The sequence below is a fragment of the Dasypus novemcinctus genome, chromosome 1 (genome assembly GCF_030445035.2).
Source record: "Dasypus novemcinctus isolate mDasNov1 chromosome 1, mDasNov1.1.hap2, whole genome shotgun sequence".
Classification (NCBI taxonomy): Eukaryota; Metazoa; Chordata; class Mammalia; order Cingulata; family Dasypodidae; genus Dasypus; species Dasypus novemcinctus.
The window spans coordinates 48,987,835-49,007,924 of NC_080673.1; the positions used below are offsets into that span (position 1 = coordinate 48,987,835).

The 20,090-nt window shown below is 42.5% G+C and overlaps 1 protein-coding gene across 3 annotated transcripts in view; it reads left to right on the forward strand.

The window, feature by feature from the left end:
• Positions 1-20,090, forward strand: part of ANAPC10 (anaphase promoting complex subunit 10) — a 112,776-nt gene that overhangs the window by 22,561 nt on the left and 70,125 nt on the right. For all 3 annotated transcript variants that reach the window (XM_004456516.5, XM_004456515.5, XM_071214487.1), the window contains exon 3: positions 9,828-9,918. In XM_004456516.5, the coding sequence (XP_004456573.1) occupies positions 9,828-9,918 (91 nt within the window). The remainder of the gene's footprint in view (positions 1-9,827; positions 9,919-20,090) is intronic.

Consider the following 20,090-nt stretch of genomic DNA (forward strand, 5'->3'; position numbering starts at 1 on the left):
ATAGCTTCACACCACCACACTTCACTCTCTGGACCCCAAAAAGACACGTTCTGTCTACATGCAAAATACACTCATTCCATCACAACATCCCAAAAGCCTTAAGTCCTTTCAGAAGTATACTTAGTACAGAGTCTAGTGTGATCTGTCCAGGGCACAATTCCCCTCTGTGTGTGGACCTGTGAAATCTAGAGAACAAATTATTTCCTTTCAATATACAATGAAAATATAGGGAAAGGATAAACATTCCCATTCATTTAGGGAGAAATTGAAAGGAAAAAAGGGGTCACGGGTCCCAAACAAAACTGAAACCCAGTAGGGCAAGCACGGTGAGATTTTAAGGTCTGAGAGTCATCTGTAGATTGATGTTTTGTACTCTGGGCGCGATGCAGTGACAGCCACACCCCTCCCGAGTGTTTGCCCAGTGGCTATGCTTTCCCCAAACTGGGGTGAAAGCTTCATCCTCTCCGAGCATCAAGTTTCAGGATATTTACCAGGCTCTCTGCAAACCTTGGTGTACTGGCCTCACCCTCACTGAGCATTGGGGTGTTGACCAGACTCTCCACAATCCCTGTGGTATAGGCCCCTCTCTCTCTGAACACTGGGCATTCATGGACAGGCCCCACCATGTCCAAGTGCTGTGGTAGCAACACCCTTCCTGAACAATAGGGTAGAAGGCCTGCTCTCTCCAAGTGTTGGGGCAGACTCTTTGCACACAACTGGGTGGACTTGCTCTTTTGGCCCAAGGAGATATCTTTGGTCCAGACATCAGCTTTCATGGTTCTGCCCTTGAAGCTATTCTTCTTTCAATTTATCCTTTCTTTGTCCCTTTTAGTCCAGGCTGGCAGTGGTTTTGCTCATACATATCTCACATAAAACTTGTCAGTTTTGCATGTAGTTAAAAATGTCTAAACCATCAAAAATAGAACCTCCCATAGACCTTTCCTGCACAACTGCTATTTCAATCTTGACTTCCCTTGAAATGGCTGCCTGATTCCATGTTTAGTTAAACCCTCCCATGGAGCACTGTTCTCTGGGGACTCACTTTCTGGGAGCTCTGAGTTTTTCAAACCATAAATTTCTGGTTGCTGTGTATAGGGGTTCAGTTCTCAGCATATCCCTTCTCTCTGGCATTTTACTATAAGGTGCAAGGAGAAACCAAGCTGCACTTTTCTACATTTAGCTTGTTAATCTCCCCAGCTAAATATACAATTTCATCACTCAAGTTCTGCCTTCCATCTAACTTCAGAACTCAATTTTGGGGAAACGGACTTTGGCCCAGTGGTTAGGGCGTCCGTCTACCACATGGGAGGTCCGTGGTTCAAACCCTGGGCCTCCTTGACCCTTGTGGAGCTGGCCCATGCGCAGAGCTGATGCGCGCAAGGAGTGCTGTGCTACACAGGGGTGTCCCCCGCGTAGGGGAGCCCCACGCGCAAGGAGTGCACCCATAAGGAGAGCTGCCCAGCGCGAAGGAGGGAGCAGCCTGCCGAGGAATGGCGCCGCCCACGCTTCCCGTGCCGCTGACGACAACAGAAGCGGACAAAGAAACAAGACGCAGCAAAAAGACACAGAAAACAGACAACCGGGGGGAAGGGGAGGGGAATTAAATAAATAAAAAAATAAATAAATCTTTAAAAAAAAAAAAAAAAAGAACTCAATTTTGCCAAGTTTTCTGCCATTTTAAAAGAAGGGTCACTTTCCCTCCAGTTTCAAATACCATATCCATCATTTCCTTCAAAATCCTCATCAGGAGTACCTTTAGCGTTGATATTGCTATCAACAGTATTTTCAAAGAAATCTAGGTTTTTTTCTATCAAGCACCTCACAGTTCTTCGAGCCTCTACCCATTACTCAATTCCAAAGCTGTACCCAGATTTTTTATATTTGCAATAGCAGCAGCCCAGTCTCCTATACCAAAACCTGTTTTAGTTTCCTAGGATTATCTAGCAAATACAATGAAATGTGTTAGGCCAAACAATAAGAATTTATTAGTTTATGATTTTGAGGCTGCTTTAATTTGATAGGTTTCCAAAAGCAGATACCATAAAATGGGTTGGCTTTTAACAGCAGGGATTTATTAGCTTACAGGCTTACAGTTTTGAGGCTGAGAAAAATGTCCAAATCAAGGCATCATCAGATGATGCTTTCTTCCTGAAGACTGTCTGCTGGTGATCCTGGACTCTGTCACATGGCAAGGCACAGGTAGCATCTGCTGGTTTCTCCTTTCTCTTCCAGATTTCTTTGATTTCAGCTTCTTGCTCTGAGGCGTGTTCTCTCTCTCTCTCTTTTTCTCTCTCTCCCCCTCCCAACCCCCTCCATATTCATCCCATTTATAAAGGACTCTAGTAAGTGGATAAAGACCCACCCTGGGCCACACCGTAACCAAAGTAACCTACTCAGAATGCCTACTTACAATATATTCACACCCACAGGAATGGATTAGCTTTAAGAACACTATTTTCTGCAGTTCATACTATTTCAGATGCACCACAGAGGCTAAAATAAAGTCCAAATCAAGTTGTCATCAAGGTGATGCTTTTTCTGAAGACTGGAGTTCTAGGGCTGAAGATCCTTGGTACTTGGCTCCTCTGTCACATAACATGGCATATGGTGGTGCCTCCTAGTCTCTTCTCTTCTGGGTTCTGTTGATGTTCAGCTTCTTGCTTCCTGTGGCTTTCTCTCTCTCTGACTGAATTTCATTCCACTTATAATGAATCCTGTAATAAGATTAAGACCCATCCTGATTAGGCTGGCCCATACCTTAACTGAAGTAATCTCATCACAAGGTCACACCCACAGGAGTGGATTAGATTAAGGACATGTTATTTTCTGTGGTACATACAACTTCAAACCACCACACTCCTCTAGGAAGAGAATGTACTTAGGAAAATGAATAAAGGCTTTGGGCACTTTCACTGCAAGATGTAGAGATCTGGCGGAGAAGCAGGAAGAAAAGTCAGCTAAGTACATTTAGAAGTGGCCAGTGAGATAGGAGGAAATCAAGGAGAGTGGATTGTCATAGAAGCCTAGATAAGACAGTGTTTCAAGAAGTCAGTTAAATCTTCATCTCATGTAACACTTAACACTTTATATTGTAATTTATCAGCTTATTTCTATAGCAGTATCTAATAGACCTTAATGCACTGTCCAGTGCAGTAACCACTCACCACATGTGGCTATTGAGCACTTGAAATTTGACTACTATTATGGGAACCAAATTTTTTATTTAATTTAATTTTATTTAATTTACATGTAAATTGTCACAGCGTAGATCTTGAGATATGCATGAAATAGAGGAACTCCTCCATTAAGACCTTGTTATCCATCTTTGGATCTTCAGAATCAAAACCTATGCCTCAGTTATAATAACCCTCTAGCAAGCGTGAATGGAGTTGTGGTAATAGATATGCTTGAGATTAAAATGACTATTCGTAAAGACAACCTAAACTAGAATTAAAATATGTCTTGTCTATTAGTGTTGTATAGTCAACTCTGGCTCCTCTAATGCTGTATTACAAACAACTCTAATGTCTCACTGGCTTTTAATTACAAAAAAATATTTCTTGCTAGGTTATAACTCAGTTCTGGGCTGTGGGTTGGATTCAGGTCTTTTCCATGTGTTTCCTCATTCAGAGAGTAATGGCTCTCTGAGGCATATTCTCTTAGTGGAGTATCAGACATTCAGAAGGCCAAGCCAAACCTTGATAGCACATTTAAAACCTCTGCTGTGTCACATTTGCTCACATTGTATTGGCCAAAACAAGTCATAGATAAGCCACAGTATGAGTGGAATAGTGAAACATATTCCTCCCATTGAGGTGGGAGGGGAGGGTGATTGTTTATTGAATAATAGCAATAACCATAGGTGAGCACTGGTTTTCTTTTCCTTAGAGTAGTGGTTCTCATCTGGGGATAATTTTTCTCCCAGGGATATTTGGCAATGCTAGAGACATTTTTTATTATATGACTGTAACTGGCATCCATTAGGTAGAGGGTAGGGAAGCTACTAAACATTCTACAATGCATAGGACAACTCCCAAGAACAAAAATTGTGTGATCCAAGGTGTTACTAGTGACAAAGTTGAGAAACCCTGTGTGGCAGTTCGACATTATTTATGAATTCCAAAAAATATACTATGTTTATAAACTGCCATGTTCCTTTGGGTGTGTGTATTAGTCAGCTAAAGGGGTGCTGATGCAAAATACCAGAAATTGGTTGGTTGGTTTTTATAAAGGGTATTTATTGGGTAGGAGCTTATAGATACCAGGCCATAAAGCATGAGTTACTTCCCTCACCAAAGTCTATTTTCACATGTTGGAGCAAGGTAGCTGCTGATATCTGCAAGGGTTCAGGCTTCCTAGGTTCCTCTCTTCCAGGGTCTTGCTTCTCTCTGGGTTCAGGGTTCTTCTCTTCCTGGGGCTTGCTTCTCTTTTCTCTGTGAGCTTACTTTCTGGGGCTCCTGCTTAAGGCTTCAGCATCAAACTCCAACATCAAAACTCCTACATCAAAAACCCTCAACTCTGTTTTTTTGTCATGCCTTTTTTCTTTTAAGATTTATTTATTTATTTATTCCCCCCTTGTGACTTGTTTTTTGCTGTCTGTTTTCTGTGACAATTCGCAGCACATTTTTTCTGTGTTTGCTTGTCTCCCTTTGTTGCATCATCTTGCTGCATCAGCTCTCTGCGGTGCATGGGCTGTCAGCTCTCTGTGGTGCACGGGCCAGCTTGCCTTCACAAGGAGGCCCCAGGACATGAACCTAGGGCCTCCCATAGGGTAGATGGGAGCCCAACTGATTGAACCACAGCTGCTTCCCTTTGCCATGCCTTTTATCTGTGAGTCTCCACCCCTTGGTCCTCACCCACCAAGGGGTGGGGACTCAATGCCCTAATTATAACTCAATACTGCCCAAGTACAGATCAGATTATAAACATAATCCAATATCTATTTTTGGAATTCATAACCTTATGAAATTGCTACAGTGTGATACCCTTTGATTGCGTTAAATTCAAAGGTTTTGCATTTACTTGATTAAATCAGGATTAGGACTTTGTGGCAGTTTGATATTATTTAAGAATTCCAAAAAGAGATACAGATTATATTTGTGAATTGCTCTGTTCCTCTGGGCTTGATATCCTTTATTGTATTAAATTCAGCTGAGATGTCTTTGATTAAATTATGTTAAGATTAGGGCTTTGATTCGACCACGCCAGTAGAGAGGAACTCAGAGTTGAGTCCCTGCCCCCTTGGTGGGCTATATAAATGGACACTCACTCAAAAAGGCAGATAGAAGAAGATACACAGAGGAACAGAGAAAGTTCCATAGACACGGAAGAGAAGAGAACCTGTCAGGTTTTGTCCTTGGCCCTGGGAAGAGAGATGAGCCATTTGTCTGGTAGTTTATAGCTGACCTTGTGAAGAGAACAGAGCGACTGAGTTTAGAAAGAAATGAACCCTCCAGCCTTCAGCTGAGATCAGAAGAAGATGGGCCCATGGAATCTTTTTTTTTTTTTAATTTATTATTATTTTTTAATATTACATTAAAAAAATACGAGGTCCCATTCAACCCCACCGCCCCCACCCCCCTCTTCCCCCACAGCAACACTCTCTCCCATCATCATGACACATCCATTGCACCTGGTAAGTACATCTCTGGGCATCGCTGCACCCCATAGTCAATGGTCCACATCATAGCCCACACTCCCCCACGTTCCATCCAGTGGGCCCTGGAGGGATCTACAATGTCCCCTAGTTGTCCGTGAAGCACCACCCAGGACAACTCCAAGTCCCGAAAACGCCTCCCCATCTCATCTCTTCCTCCCATTCCCCGCACCCAGCAGCCACCATGGCCACCCTTCCCACACCAATGCCACATTTTCTCTGTGGACATTGGATTGGTTGTGTCCATTGCACTTCTATGTCAAGTGGGGGCTTAGATTCCACATGGATACTGGATGCAATCCTCCTGCTTTCAGTTGTAGGCACTCTAGGCTCCATGGTGTGTTGGTTGACCTTCTTCAACTCCATGTTAGCTGAGTGGGGTAAGTCCAATAAATCAGAGTGTAGGAGCTGAAGTCTGTTGAGGCTCAGGGCCTGGCTATCATGTTGTCAGTGGGTCCATGGAATCTTAAGAGGAAAGAGGAAAGCTGAACCCTCGCAGGTATTGGCAGCCATCTTGCTTCAACATGTGGTAACTGGCATTTGGTGAGAAAGTACCTCTTATGGTAACTTGAGTTGGACTTTTTAGGGCCTTGTGACGTTAAGCTTCTACCCCAAATAACCAACCTTTTTAAAAGCCAACAAATTTCTGGTACTTTGCATCAGTACTCCTTTGGCTGATGAATAAAGAATTTGGTACTGGGAGTGGGGTAGTGCTTTTGCAATTACCAAAATACTGGAGTGGTTTTATAAAAGGGTAAAGGGTATTTTTTGGAGGAATTGTGAGATGCTTGATGGAAAATACCTGGACTGCTTTAAAGAGACTGTTGGTAGGAATATGGAGCCTAAAATTATTTTTGATAAGGCCTTAGAAGGAAATGTTGAAACTATTATTGGAAACTGAAGGAAAGGTGATCTGTGTTTTAAGGTTGTTGAGAACTTAGCAAGATTGACTTCTGATGTTATATGGAAGGCAGAAGTTGAAAATGATAAGGTTGGATATTTAGCTGAAGAGCTTTTCTAAGTAAACTTGGAGAATGCAGCCTGGCTTTTCCTTCAGCTTATGGTAAAATGCTAGACAAGAGAAGCTGAGAACTGAATTGTTGGGCACAAAGAAGCCAGAGACTGATTCTAGAATTTACAGGCCTCTGGAAATCAAATCCCTAGATGATAGTACCCCATTTGAGGACTTAACTAAACATGGGAGTTGTAAATCAGGATTGAAAATGCAGTTATCTAGGAAAGATTTTTGGAAAGTCTTACTGTCTCATAGCTTGGACCCTTGCTTCTTACATGCTAAAACAACAAGCTTTTTGCGAGAGCTGTATGAACAAAACCACTGTCAGCCTGGACTAAAAGGGACATGGAGGGGAGAGATGAAAGGAAAAACAGCTTTAAAAGTGGAAAACCATGGAAGCTAAGGTCTGGATTTAAGACATCTCCTTGGGTCAAGATAAGGACCCCACCCATGTGTATGGAGAGGGTGAGTTTGCCCTGGCATTTGAAGAGGGTGGATTTCCAGCCCACTGTTGAAACAGGGAGAGTTTTGCCACCCCAGGCTATGGAGAGGGTGGAACACATTCTCCAAGAGTTGGGAAAAGTGAGGTCAACACCCCATTGCTCTGGATGGGCCTGTCCCCCATAGATTAGGAAAGGTCAGGTTGCAAATAGTCTATTCTGAGATGGTTAGGCCTGTACACCAGAGATTAGGGAGAATGTTGCTACCAGTTTGCTGTACTAAGGGGGTTGAGACTGTACCCAGAGATTGGGGAAAATGTGGCTATCGAACCAGTGTTCTTGGAGGTTGAGATCTGGAGCTCAGTAGCCACCCAGATGCTTGATGAGGGTTGAACCAAGAAAATGGCCATTAGGCAAGCCTTTGGAAACGATGGGTCCCCATGAGGCCCCAGGGAGGAGAAACCATCATCTTGAGGATGACTCTTAGACTTTGAAATTTAATGGAGTATGCCTGCAGGTTTTCAGAACTGTGGGGGACCTGTGACTCATGTTTCCCTCCCAAATTCCCCTTACGGTTATGCAAATGTTTATCCTTTGTCTGTACCTCTGTATATTGGAAGTAGATAAATTGTTTTGTAAGTTTAATAGGTCTACAGCCTGAGGGGACTTTGCCAAATACAAACGTATTTCTATAACCGATTGTGATATGATTTTGAACTTTGCATTGCTACTGAAATAAGGTTTTCTGAATAATGTAATATATTTTTGGAATTCAGAAGGTGGAGTGTGGTAGTTTGATATTATTTATGAATTCCAAAAAGAGATACTGATTATGTTTGTAAACTGTTCCGTTCCTCTGGGCATGATATCCTTTGGTTGATTTAAATACAAAGGCTTTATGCTTACTTGATTAAATCAAGATTAGGGCTTTGATTTGACCATGTTATTAGGGCGTGCAGGGTTGGTCCCCGCCCCCTTGGTCAGCTGTATAAATGGACACTTCACTCAAGGAGAACACACAGGAAAAGATACACAAGAATAGAGAGCGCTCCATAGATGCCAGAGGAGAGACATTTGTCAGTTTTGATCATGCAGTCTGGGAAGAAAGATGAGCCATTCACCTGATGGTTTACAGCTGAAGAGAACAGAGCAGCTGAGCCCTATGCCAGCATACAGCTGAGATACGAAGAAGTTGGGCCCACGGAGCCTTTAGAGGAAAGAGGAAGGCTGAACCCTCACAGACTATGCCTGCCATCTTGCTTCAACATGTGGCAACAGATTTTGGTGTGGAAATACCCCTTATCTTACATTGAGTTGGACTCTTTAGGGCCTTGTAACTGTAAGCTTCTACCCCAAATAACTACCCTTTATAAAAGCTAACAGAGTTCTGGTACTTTGTATCGGCATTCCTTTGGGTGACTAATGCACCTGTGTTTAAAAATATAGTTTATAAATTTCAGAATGTCTCAGTTTTCAAGTAGCCACATAGAGGAATAGGTAGGTATTCTTGTACATTATTGGTGGGGGAGAATTTTAGAGGGTAATTTGGAAAATTCAAATGACCCAAGATTCCATTCCTAATAATCCATCCTCTAGAAATACTAATATGTATGTAACTAGATGGAAGGAAGGGAGGAGAGAGGGAGGATAGGAGGGAGGGAGTAAGTTCATTGTAGTATTGTTTATAATAGTAAAACATTGGAAACAACCCAAATGTGTTACAGGGGTTTGGTTAAATAACAGTGGTATGTCCATACAGTAGGCTAGTAGTGCACATACCTTAGAAAATGTGGAAACACTTTATGTTGAGTTATTATATGTAAAATGCTTAGAATGTGCCTGGCACATAGTAAATGTGATATCCATGTTTCCCTTTATTACTATTAATTGAATTAAAACTATAATATGCATAATATAACATCAATTATATATGGGGAAGGAACTGGATGGCAGTGATATTGGTGGAGGAATAGAGACCTCACCTGTTTTCTTTTATACTTTTTGTATTTGATCCATAATGAATATATTACTTAGAATATAAATTGTAAATTTAACTATTTTTTTAACTTAGAAAAATCCATGGTTTACTATTAATTCAGGTTTGTTTCTTTTAATACAGTTAATATGAATTATTGTGGTTTTGATCTGGAAAAAAGCCACAGCAGTATATTTCTACTTCAGTTACCTGGAATGGCTGGAGAATATGGGATTCTGACCAAGTTTAATTTTTGATTAATTAGAATGCTAATCAGAAACACTTGGTTTCAAACTGTATGTGGCTTTTGAAATTATTTCTAAGTTGTTCTTTTTCTTGTCATGATGAGTATGGCATATTGAATTTCCTGGAATCCATTTTACTTTTGAGGATTTTGCAGGATATGAGGGATCATTCTTATCAGTTTGTAGATAATATAGGAAACTGGGTTTTTTATACATAATGACTTTAGTGTATATCTTAGAAAATGTTCTCTAAAAACTAAAGCCAACAACCCAAAAAAAAACTTGGTCCTAATTAAGCTTTTGTATGTGTAAGTGATATTTCTTATAAGAGTTAAGGCTTGCGTTAAGGGCGGAAGAATTCTGGTTAATCTAAATTTCAAAGTTCTGACTATCTGTTTACAACTTTCTGGATAAATATATATGATGATTTTTCATTGCAAGTATACAGTTCCCTCTTTTTCTGGAATTTATTTACCGTCACTTTTGGTGTTTTTAGGATTTGGAGTGGATCAATTACGAGATGATAATCTGGAAACTTATTGGCAGTCAGATGGTTCTCAGCCTCATTTAGTGAACATCCAATTCAGGTAATATAATTTTGAGATTTTAAAAATTTCCTGAGTAGACAGGAAAATCTGTTTTGTTTCCATAAAATTTTAAGAAATGTAGAAATTACAGTAAAATACACTTAACTCTTCTTTTTGTAAGCCCTAGAGATATTTTTCTGCTCAACTATATTATAAGCATTTAAGGTTTATTCTGTCTTGTCCTTTGTGAATTCTTTATGGCACTTAAGACAATTCTTTTTATATACTCTCTTCTTATAATTTATTTTAGAAGGTATTTTCAGAAAAATATCTTTGTAATACCTTAATGCATTGCATTGAATGCATCTGGAATGATAACAATAAATTCATATATTTTTTAAAGATTTATTTTTTATTTATTTCTCTCCCCTTCCCCCCAATTGTCTTCTCTCTGTGTCCATTTACTGTGTATTCTTCTGCGTCCACTTGCATTGCCAGGCAGCACCGGGAAATTGCGTCTCTTTTTTGTTGCATCATCTTGCTGCGTCAACTCTCTGTGTGTGCCATGCGTCTCCTGGGCAGGCTGTGCTTTTTTCACGCAAGGTGGCTCTCCTTGTGGGGCACACTCCTTGCGCATGGGGCATCCCTCCAAGGGGGCACCTCTGCGTGACACAGCACTCCTTGTGCATGGCAACACTGTACATGGGCCAGCTCACCACACAGGTCAGGAGACCCTGTGTATTGAACCCTGGACCCTCCGTATGGTAGGTGGATGCTTTATCAGTTGAGCTAAGTCCGCTTTCCAGTAAATTCTTTATAGATTGTTCATATAATTTTTATAGAGATTTGTATTTCTATTTGGGAAAAAAATATTTTAACTTAGAACCTGTAAGATTGTTTTCATTTTGAAAACATTTATCAGCTGCTTTGCGTGTATTGACAAAGATGGAAACCAATTAACTAGTTATCTTGCTCCATTTGTGCCATCTATTTTAGCATTCTATTGCATTGTATTTTTTGTTTTTATGAAGCCTGGATTTCATTCTAGCAAGTTTGAATTCAAAGGCTAGGTTTAAAATCAGTACTCTGAGTTGCTTCTCAACATAGAGGTATAGTTTCTTGTTTTACTTAATGGATTGTAATCTATTATTATCATTATTTACTTCAGTGCTCAAATTTGGCCAGTGGGACTCGCATGAAGCTGGTTCTTTAACTTTTTGAAATGTCCTCATGATTTGTTGAGTACTTTCTTACTTTCTGACATAAGATGCTCTGAGCTAACCTTGGAGTCAGCCATTTATCCAAGGAGATCCTATTTATTTTAGCGGAGAATAGTACTTAGAAACCAGATATGGTGTAAGGTATGCTCGTTGCTATTGAGATGTTGCTATTCCTGAGCCTTCTTATTGGACACATTTACATCTATATCATTTATCTGTTTATCTACCTCCCTACCTGTGTATGCATGCAAACACACATACACATATTGAAAATCATAAATTCATACCATACTTATATTTCCAATCCAGAATAAACAGGAGTTTTTCTAATTTTCTCCTTTTCCTTGCTCATAACTCCTTTTTTCCAACAGTAAGAATCTGGTTCTCACATCCTTCCTAAATATATTTATTTGATTATTCCCCCAGTATGTAACCAGTCTGCCATAGCTCTCCTTGTCCCTTTCCCTGCACAGATGCCCCTCTACCCCACCTAGGCTCTGAACATGCCCTGGGCTGCTGTCATTTCATACCGTTTCCTCTCCTCCCAGTTTTAAATAATCTTGTGATGGCTAAGCTCATTTGTTAATTTGGCCAGGTAACAGTACTCAGTTGTTTGGTCAAGTAAGCATTGGACTAATTGTTACTGTGAGGACATTTTGTGGACTTAAATCATCAGTGAGTTGATTGTATCTATGACTGATTACATTTACAATCAGCTGAGGAGCTTGCCTTCAGCAATGAGAGAAATATCATCCAATCAGTTGATGGCCTTAAAAGAAGTGATGTCAGCAGTCAAGATAGAGAATTCCCATCTCTACTTCAGACAGGCAGCTTCTCCTGGAGAATTCATTGAAACCTTTATCAGAGTTCCTGGCTTGCAGCCTGCCCTACAAAATTTAGACTCATACATCCCTATAGCTGCATGAGACAATTTTATAAAATCTCATATTTACAGGTATTTTCTGTTGATTTTGTTTCCCTAGAGACCCCTGACTAATACAGTTTGGTACTGAAAGTAGTGTGATTCTTGAGAAACACAATCTTAATTGTGGGATTTCTGAATTGCTTCTTGGGTTTTTGTAATTGGCTCTCTACTCTGATTAGATTCAGATGGATTAATAACTCTGTTTCCAGTAATCAAGAGGCTGTTGATAGTCCATGGCATGAGCTGGCAATAGAGATCGCTACTGGATATGGCTACTTGCCTGCTTATAAGGGGCAAGGATCTGGGTGAGAGTGTTTTTGATACCTTAGCAGAGTTTTGTGGAGTTAAAAGGTGAAATGATATTGGCTAGTTGTTCCTGAATAAGTTGCATACAGTTATAAAAGAAAGGGATGGGCTGAAGGCTTCAAATTTGCAGCTTAAGTGCTGCATGAATGATGTGAAATTTTCTTTGTGTGTCCTGAAAGAAAATCTTGTTTTTTGCAGCTGTAGACTTAAGATCTCTGTAAACCAGACCAAGAGTCTCATTGTGCAAATAACAGAGTTACAATAGAAGCTTAAAACTTCAGCTTTTCAGGGTATCTGCTGATAAAGTGAAGTCATTAATTGGAAAGGAATAGGATCCTAAAAATAAAAATGGGGACATATGGATTGATAATGATAGGAGTAGGGACAAAGAAACCCTAAATTCTACTGAGTCCTTGCCAGATAAACGTGGTAAGAGTCTGCCCTAGGGAAATACCTTCCAGACCTCCAATCTGCCATCCATCCTCCACCTGAAGAGATTAATCCTGTTTTATAAGATGAAACTGCAATGGAATGCCCTGAGCTAATCCGGCTTGCAAGACACTTCTAATGTTTCTCGTAACCCACCCCCACCACCCCTCTTTTCTTCCAGAATGATAACTAGATTAAAGTCATAACAAGCCCCCAAAGTGAAGTACAAAGTGTGACCCATGAGGAAGTACTCTATACTCCAAAAGAACTGCATGAGTTTTCTAATTTATATAGACAGTAATCAGGGACTATGTGTTGGAATTGGATATTAAGGGTGTGGGATAATGCTGAAAGGAATTTAAAGTTGGATCATGATGAATTTATTGATATGGGCCCACTTAGCAGAGATTCTGGATTCAGTGTTGTAACTTGAGAGGTTAGAAACAGCTCTAACAGTTTGTTCCCATGGCTGGCTGAAAGATAAATCACTAGATAACTGATACTACTTGAGATCCAGATGCCAGAACTACTCTGAAATACTGTAGGTGAGTGGATCCAAGGGTTTAGAGAGATTGGAATTTTAGAATGGGTTCACCATTTAAGACCTGCTCACCCTCCCCAGGAATGTCCAGAAGGCACATCTTTTACCCTGACTGTGAGGAATAAATCTTCCCTGAAGAATTCTGTGATTGCTTTTCTCTGTAAGTCAGATATTACTTTGGAAACTGTTGTCACTGCACTAGGATCCTTAAACACTATGGGGATGATTGGACCCTCGGCTGTCAGAATCAAAGTGGCAGCACTTAATTGCCAAAGACAAGGTGGGCATGCTTACAACAATGAAAAGCAGATTCAAAACAGCAGTCTGAGTTGCATAGACCTATGGCATTGGCTAATAGATCATGGGGTTCCTAGAAGTAAAATAGATGAGCAGTCTACTAAATTCCTACTTGATCTGTATAAGCAAAAGAGTTCTAGGTTGAGTGAACACAATCTAACTTAAATTACAGAAATAGAGTCACAGCTCTTTAATTCCCAGACTTGAGACAGTTTATAGTCCCAGAGCCCCTTGAATGAGGGGGAGACTGGGCCTCTTGGGGAAGGACCCTGTTACATTGCCAAAAATTTATACTATTAATTTCCTCCTAGCCTTCCCCAAAGAGATCTGTGCCCTTTACTGGGGTAACTGTGCCCTGGAGAAAAGGAAATGATTAGATATTTCAGGTATTATTAGATACTGGCTCAGAAGTGACATTAATTCCAGGAGACCCACAACATCACTGTGGTCCACCAGTCAGAGTAGGGGCTTCTGGAGGTCAGATGATGATGGATTTTAGTTCAGGTCTGTCTCACAGTAGGTCCTGTGGATCCCTGGACCCATTCCATAGTTATTCCCTAGTTCCAAAATGCGTAATTGTAATAGACATGCTCAGTAACTGGTAGAATCCCCACATTGGATCCCTGGTATATGGAGTGAGGACTACTATGGTAAGAAAGGCCAAATGAAAGCCGTTAGAACTGCTTTTTATTTACTATAAATAAAAAGCAATACGGAATCCTGGAGGGATTGCAGAGATCAGAGCCATAATAAAGGACTTGAAGGATGCAGTGGTGGTGTTTCCCACCATACCCCATTCAGCTCTCCTATTTGGCCTGTGCAGAAAACAGATGGATCTTAGAGGATGTAACAGTAGATTATCATAAAATTAACCAGGTGTTGACTCCAATTTCAGCCGCTGTTCGAGATGTGGTACCATTGCTGGAGCAAATCAACACATCCCCTGGTACCTGGTATGCAGGTATTGATCTGGCAAATGCTTTTTCCTCGATTGCCATTAGTAAGGATGACCAGAAACAGTTTGCTTTCAGCTGTCAGTGTCAGCAGTAAGCTTTCATTGTCCTGACTCAGGGGTGTATCAACCCTCTAGCCTTATGTCATAATATTGTCTGCAGGGACCTTGATTGTTTCTCTCTCCAGTAAGACACCACACTGGTCCTTTATGTTGATGACATTATATTTATTGGGCCTAGTAAAAAAGAAGTAGCAACTACTCTAGACTTATTGGTATGGCAATTGCATGTCAGATGATGGGTGATTTAAATCAACAAAAATACAGGACCTTCTTACCTTGGTGAAATTTCTAGGATTCCAGTGGTGTGGGGCATGCTGACATATCCTTTGTAAAATGAAGAATAAACGGTTGCATCTGGCCTCTCCTATGACCAAAAAAGAGTCACAATGCTTATTTGGCCTCTTTAGATTTTGGAGACAACATATTCCTCATTTGAGTTTGCTACTCCAACCTATTTACCAAATGTCCAGAAAAGCTGCTAGGATTACGTGGGGACTAGAACAAAATGAGGCTCTGTGACAGGTCCAGGCTGCTGTACAGGCTGCAGTTCCACTTGGGATATATGATCCAGAAGATACAATGGGACTGGAGCTGTCAGTGGCAAATAGAGATGCTATCTTGAGCCTTGGCAGGCCCCTATAGGCAAATAACAACACAAACCCTTAGGATTTTAGAGCAAAGCCCTGCCGTCCTCTGCAGATAACTATTCTCTTTTTGAGAACTAGCTTTTGGTCTACTGCTGACCTTATAGAGACTGAACACTTAACCATGGGTCCCCAAGTTCCCATGAAACCTGAGTTGCCTCTTATGAGCTGGGTATTGTCTAACATGTCAAACTGTAAAGTTAACCTTGTATAGCAGCACTCTGTCTTAAAAAGAAAGTGGTATATATGAGATAGGGCTCAAGCAGGTCCTGAAGGCACAAGTAAGTTACATGAGGAAGTGTCCCAGTGCCCATGGCCACCACTCCTGCCACACTACCTTCTCTTTTCCAGCTCACAACTGTGCCCTCTTTCAGAGTTCCACAATCAGATGAATGAGGAAGAGAAAACTCAGACCTGATTTACAGTTGGTTCTGTACAATATATAGGTACAACCTGAAAGTGGACAGCTACCGCACTGTAGCACCTTTCTGGGAAGTTCCTGAAGGAGAGTGGTAAGGGGAAGTCCTCCCAGTGGGCAGAACTTTGAGCAGTGCACCTGGTTGTTAATTTTGCGCAGAAGGAGAAATGGCCAGAGATATGTTTGTACACGGATACATGGGCTGTCGCCAGTGGTTTGGCTGGATGGTCAGGAACTTGGAAGAAACATGATCAGAAAATTGGTGACAAATAGGTCTGGGGAAGAGGTATACGGATAGACCTTTCAGAATGGGTGAAAAACATGAAAATAATTGTCTCATGTAAATGTTCATCAGAGGTTGGCCTCAGCAGAAGATTTTAATTAACCAAGTGGATGAGATGACTTGTTCTGTGCCTAGCATTCAGCCTTTTTCCCCAGCCACTCCTGTCATTGCCCAGTGAATTCATGAACAAAGTGGCCATAGTGGTAGGGATAGAGGTTATGCATGGGCTCAGCAATATGGACTTTCCCTCACCAAGGCTTACCTGGTCATAGCCATTGCTGAGTTTTCAGTCTGCCAGCAGCAAAGACCCATATTATCCCCCAATACAGCACCATTCCCCAAGGTGATCACACTGCTACCTAGTGGTGGGTTGATTACATTGGACCCCTTCCATCATTGAAGGGGCAGTTATTTGTTCTAACCGGAATAGTCACATGCTCCAGAAATGAGTTTGCCTTCCCTGCACACAATGCTTCCACCAAAACTACCATCTGTGGACTTACAGAATGCCTTATCCACTGTCATGGTATTCCACACAGCATTGCTTCAGATCAGGGAACTCATTTCATGGCAGATAATGAGCAGGAATGGGCATATGCTCATGAAATTCACTACCATACCATATTCCCCATCATCCTGAAGTGGCTGGATTGATAGAATGGTGGAATGACCTTTCGAAGACTCAGTTACAGGGAAGCAGACATGACTTAACTGATTGAGTGTCCATCTACCATTTGGAGGGTCCAGGGTTTGATCCCTGGGATCCCCTGACCTGTGTCATAAGCTGGCCCATGTGCAGTGCTGCCACACACAAAGAGTGCCGTGCCACTCAGGGACACCCCTGTGTAGGAGTGCCCCACTTGCAAGGAGTGCACCCTGCAAGGAGAGCCACCCTGCATGAAAAAAGTGCAGCTCACCCAGGAGTGGTGCTGCAGCAAGATGATGCAGCAAAAACAAAAAAGAGACGCAGTTTCCCAGTGCCGCTGGATGATGCAAGTGGACGCAGAAGAACACACAGTGAATGGACACAGAGAGCAGACAGCGGGGGGGGGGGGGGGGGGGGGGGAAGGGAAGAGAAATAAAAATAAATAAATCTGAGGGTGGAGCCAAGATGGCATCAGAGTAAGGAGCTCCTGGAGTCAGCTCATGAAATAGGGCAGTTTGGAGGACCCAGGAGACCAGAGGAGTATTCTGCAACATCCTTGACAGTGTGGAAGGAGGAGACTACCCATCTGCACAGAGGATTCATGAGTAGAGCGCTCCATGCTGCGGAGGTTGGTGCCTGTGGTATGTCAGCCGCCTTGGAAGTTTTTCTGTGGTTGGAGTTGGAAGTTCCATTTTCCCCAATAAAAATGGGAGGAAAACACAGAGTGGCACTGACTTCAACTACTGACTAGTGGATTTGGCAGTCTGAAATAGAATCCTAGGAACAACTAAACAGCCTGTCCAGGTCAGAGGGAAGCCGGTAGCCGCCATTTTGACTCTGCCCCAGGCATGAGGGAAGCGGCGCTGACTGAAAATCATAGTGCTTGTAAGGACTGGCTTCTTTCCACCCGGGTTGGATTGCAGGTCTAACCTAAACCCTAGTCCCATCTCCGGCAGGGAGGAAGCTGGGGGAACCTGCACCACCTCTCTGGGAAGCTGCAAGCTGTGCCACAGAGGCTGGTACCCATCCTACTTTAGGGGCACAAGCCGTCTCAGGAGTTATTATGTGGCTAGAGTTAGAAGTCCCGTTTCCCATAAACAGTGGAGGAAGAGACAGATGTCCACTGACCTCAGCTACTGATTTGTGGACTTGGCTGGCTAAAGTATAATCTTACAGACAGCTAGGGTCTGAGTGTGTCCAAGTTGGAAAGTTGGAAAGCTGGAAAGAGTCCGGTAGCCGCCATTGTGACTCTGCACTTCCCATCCCCTCACCCCCTCCAGCATGAGAGGAAGCCAGGCTGACTGAAATCCAGTGAAGTTAGGTACAGGTTTCTTTCCACCAAGGTTGGACTGAAACCCTGGCCTAGGCTCCAACCCCACCTCCCGCAGAGAAGTAGCTGGTGGGACCTGCACCAGGCTTTCAAGGCAACTGCAAGTGCTCTCTGCTGGCACAGGCTGAATAGTTGAACACCTGGGACTGCATCCCCACACCGCAAGAGAATGGGAGAGGAGCTGGGTATCCTCGGCCTCTCTGGGCAGTGGCAGGAGTTTTCAGCTCCCACAGACATGTTTGGTGAGTGCCTTTGAGCCCATCTCCACCTCTGCCCCACCACAGGATAGGAGGGGGCTGGTGTTGTCTCAGCCTCTCAGGGCAACAGTTTTGGCTTGTACAGGCCTGACGGTTGGGCACCTGTGGCTCTACCTCCATCCCCAATAGGACAGGAGAGAGACTGTGTTTGCCCAGCCTCTTTGGGTAACCACAGGTACTTTTGGCCCACACAACCTTGTCTGGTGGGTACTTGTGGACCCACCCTCACCCTGCAATAGGAAAGAAGGGGCTGGTCTTTCCACAGCCTTTTTGGGCAATGGCAGATCTTCAGCCTGCATGGACTGGACTATTGGATGCCTATGAATCCACCCCCACTCCCAATAGGATAGGAGGGGTCTGGTGTCTCCACTGCCTCTCCAGACAGTGGTGGGTACTTTCAGCCAACAGGCATTGAACTGTTGGTGCCTGCGGATCCAACCCCATGCCTTAAGAGGATAGAAGGGGGCTGGCGTTTCCTCAGCTTCTCCAGGCAATGGCAGGTATTCTCAGCCTAAAGGGACTGAACTGTTGAGTGCCCATTGAACCACCCCTACCATCCAATAGGATAGGAGGAGGCTAGAGTTTCCTCAGCCTCTCTGGGCAACAGTGGGTACTTTAAACCTACAAGACTGAACTGTTGAGTATTTGTGTTTCCGTTCCCACCCCCTAAAGGTCAAAAGGGATGGTACTCCCTAAGCTTCTCAGGGCAACTGCAGGCATATTTGGCCCATAGAGATTAGATTGCTGGGCACTCTAGAGGGTCCATTCCCACTCCACACAGGAAGAGGGTCTGGTGCCACATCAGTTTACCTGAGCAACTGTGGTCATTTTGGACCCACACAGCATAGATTGCTGACCAAAATTATAGCTCCATCCCTTCCTAAGGTAGGGGAGAAAGGGGTGTGAAGCTTTGTCAGTGTCTCCGGGCGACTACAGACAGTCTTGTGCCCAACTGGAATTATTATACACGGCTTCAGCTTTGTCCCTACCCCTGACAGAGGAGAAAGGTGGGAGAAGCTTCATTACTTCCTGGGGCAATGTGGGCAGCTTCAGCCTCCATAGCTTGTAGTACCAACTACATCCTTGGTTCCTACCTCACAACCATCAAGGGAGAAAAAATAAGAAATCCCTAAACTAAAGGGAGAAACTGCACCCACAATAAATACATCTAGCAAGCCAAATGTGGAAATGCCAACAAAAAATTACAATCCATACCAAGAAACAGGAAGAGATGGCCAAATTAAAGGAACAGGATAAGCCTGCAGATGACATAAAGGAGTTGAGACAACTAATCTTAGATGTGCAAACAAATCTCCATAATAAATTTAATGAGATGGCTAAAGAGATTAAGGATATTAAGAAGACACTGGATGAACACAAAAAAGAATTTGAATGCATACGTAGAAAAATAGCAGACCTTATGGGAATGAAAGGTACAATAAATGAAATTAAAAATACACTAGAGGCATATAACAGCAGATTTGAGGAAGCAGAGGAAAGGGTCGGCGAGCTCGAAGATATGGTCTCTGAAAGTGAACAAACAAAAGAACAGATGAAGAAAAGAATGGAAAAAATTGAACAAGGTCTCAGGGAATTAAATGACAGCAAGAGACGTGCAAACATATGTGTCATGGGTGTCCCAGAAGGAGAAGAGAAGGGAAAGGGGCAGAAAGAATGTTCGAAGAAATAATGGTGGAAAATTTCCCAACCCTATTGAAGCACATAAATATCCATGCCCAGGAAGCACAACATATTCCCGTCTGAATAAATCCAAATAAACCAACTCCAAGACACACACTAATCAGAATGCCAAATGCCAGGGACAAAGAGAGAATTCTGAGAGCAGCAGGAGAAAAGCAATGCATAATATATAAGGGATACCCAATAAGATTAAGTGCTGATTTCTCATCAGAAACCATGG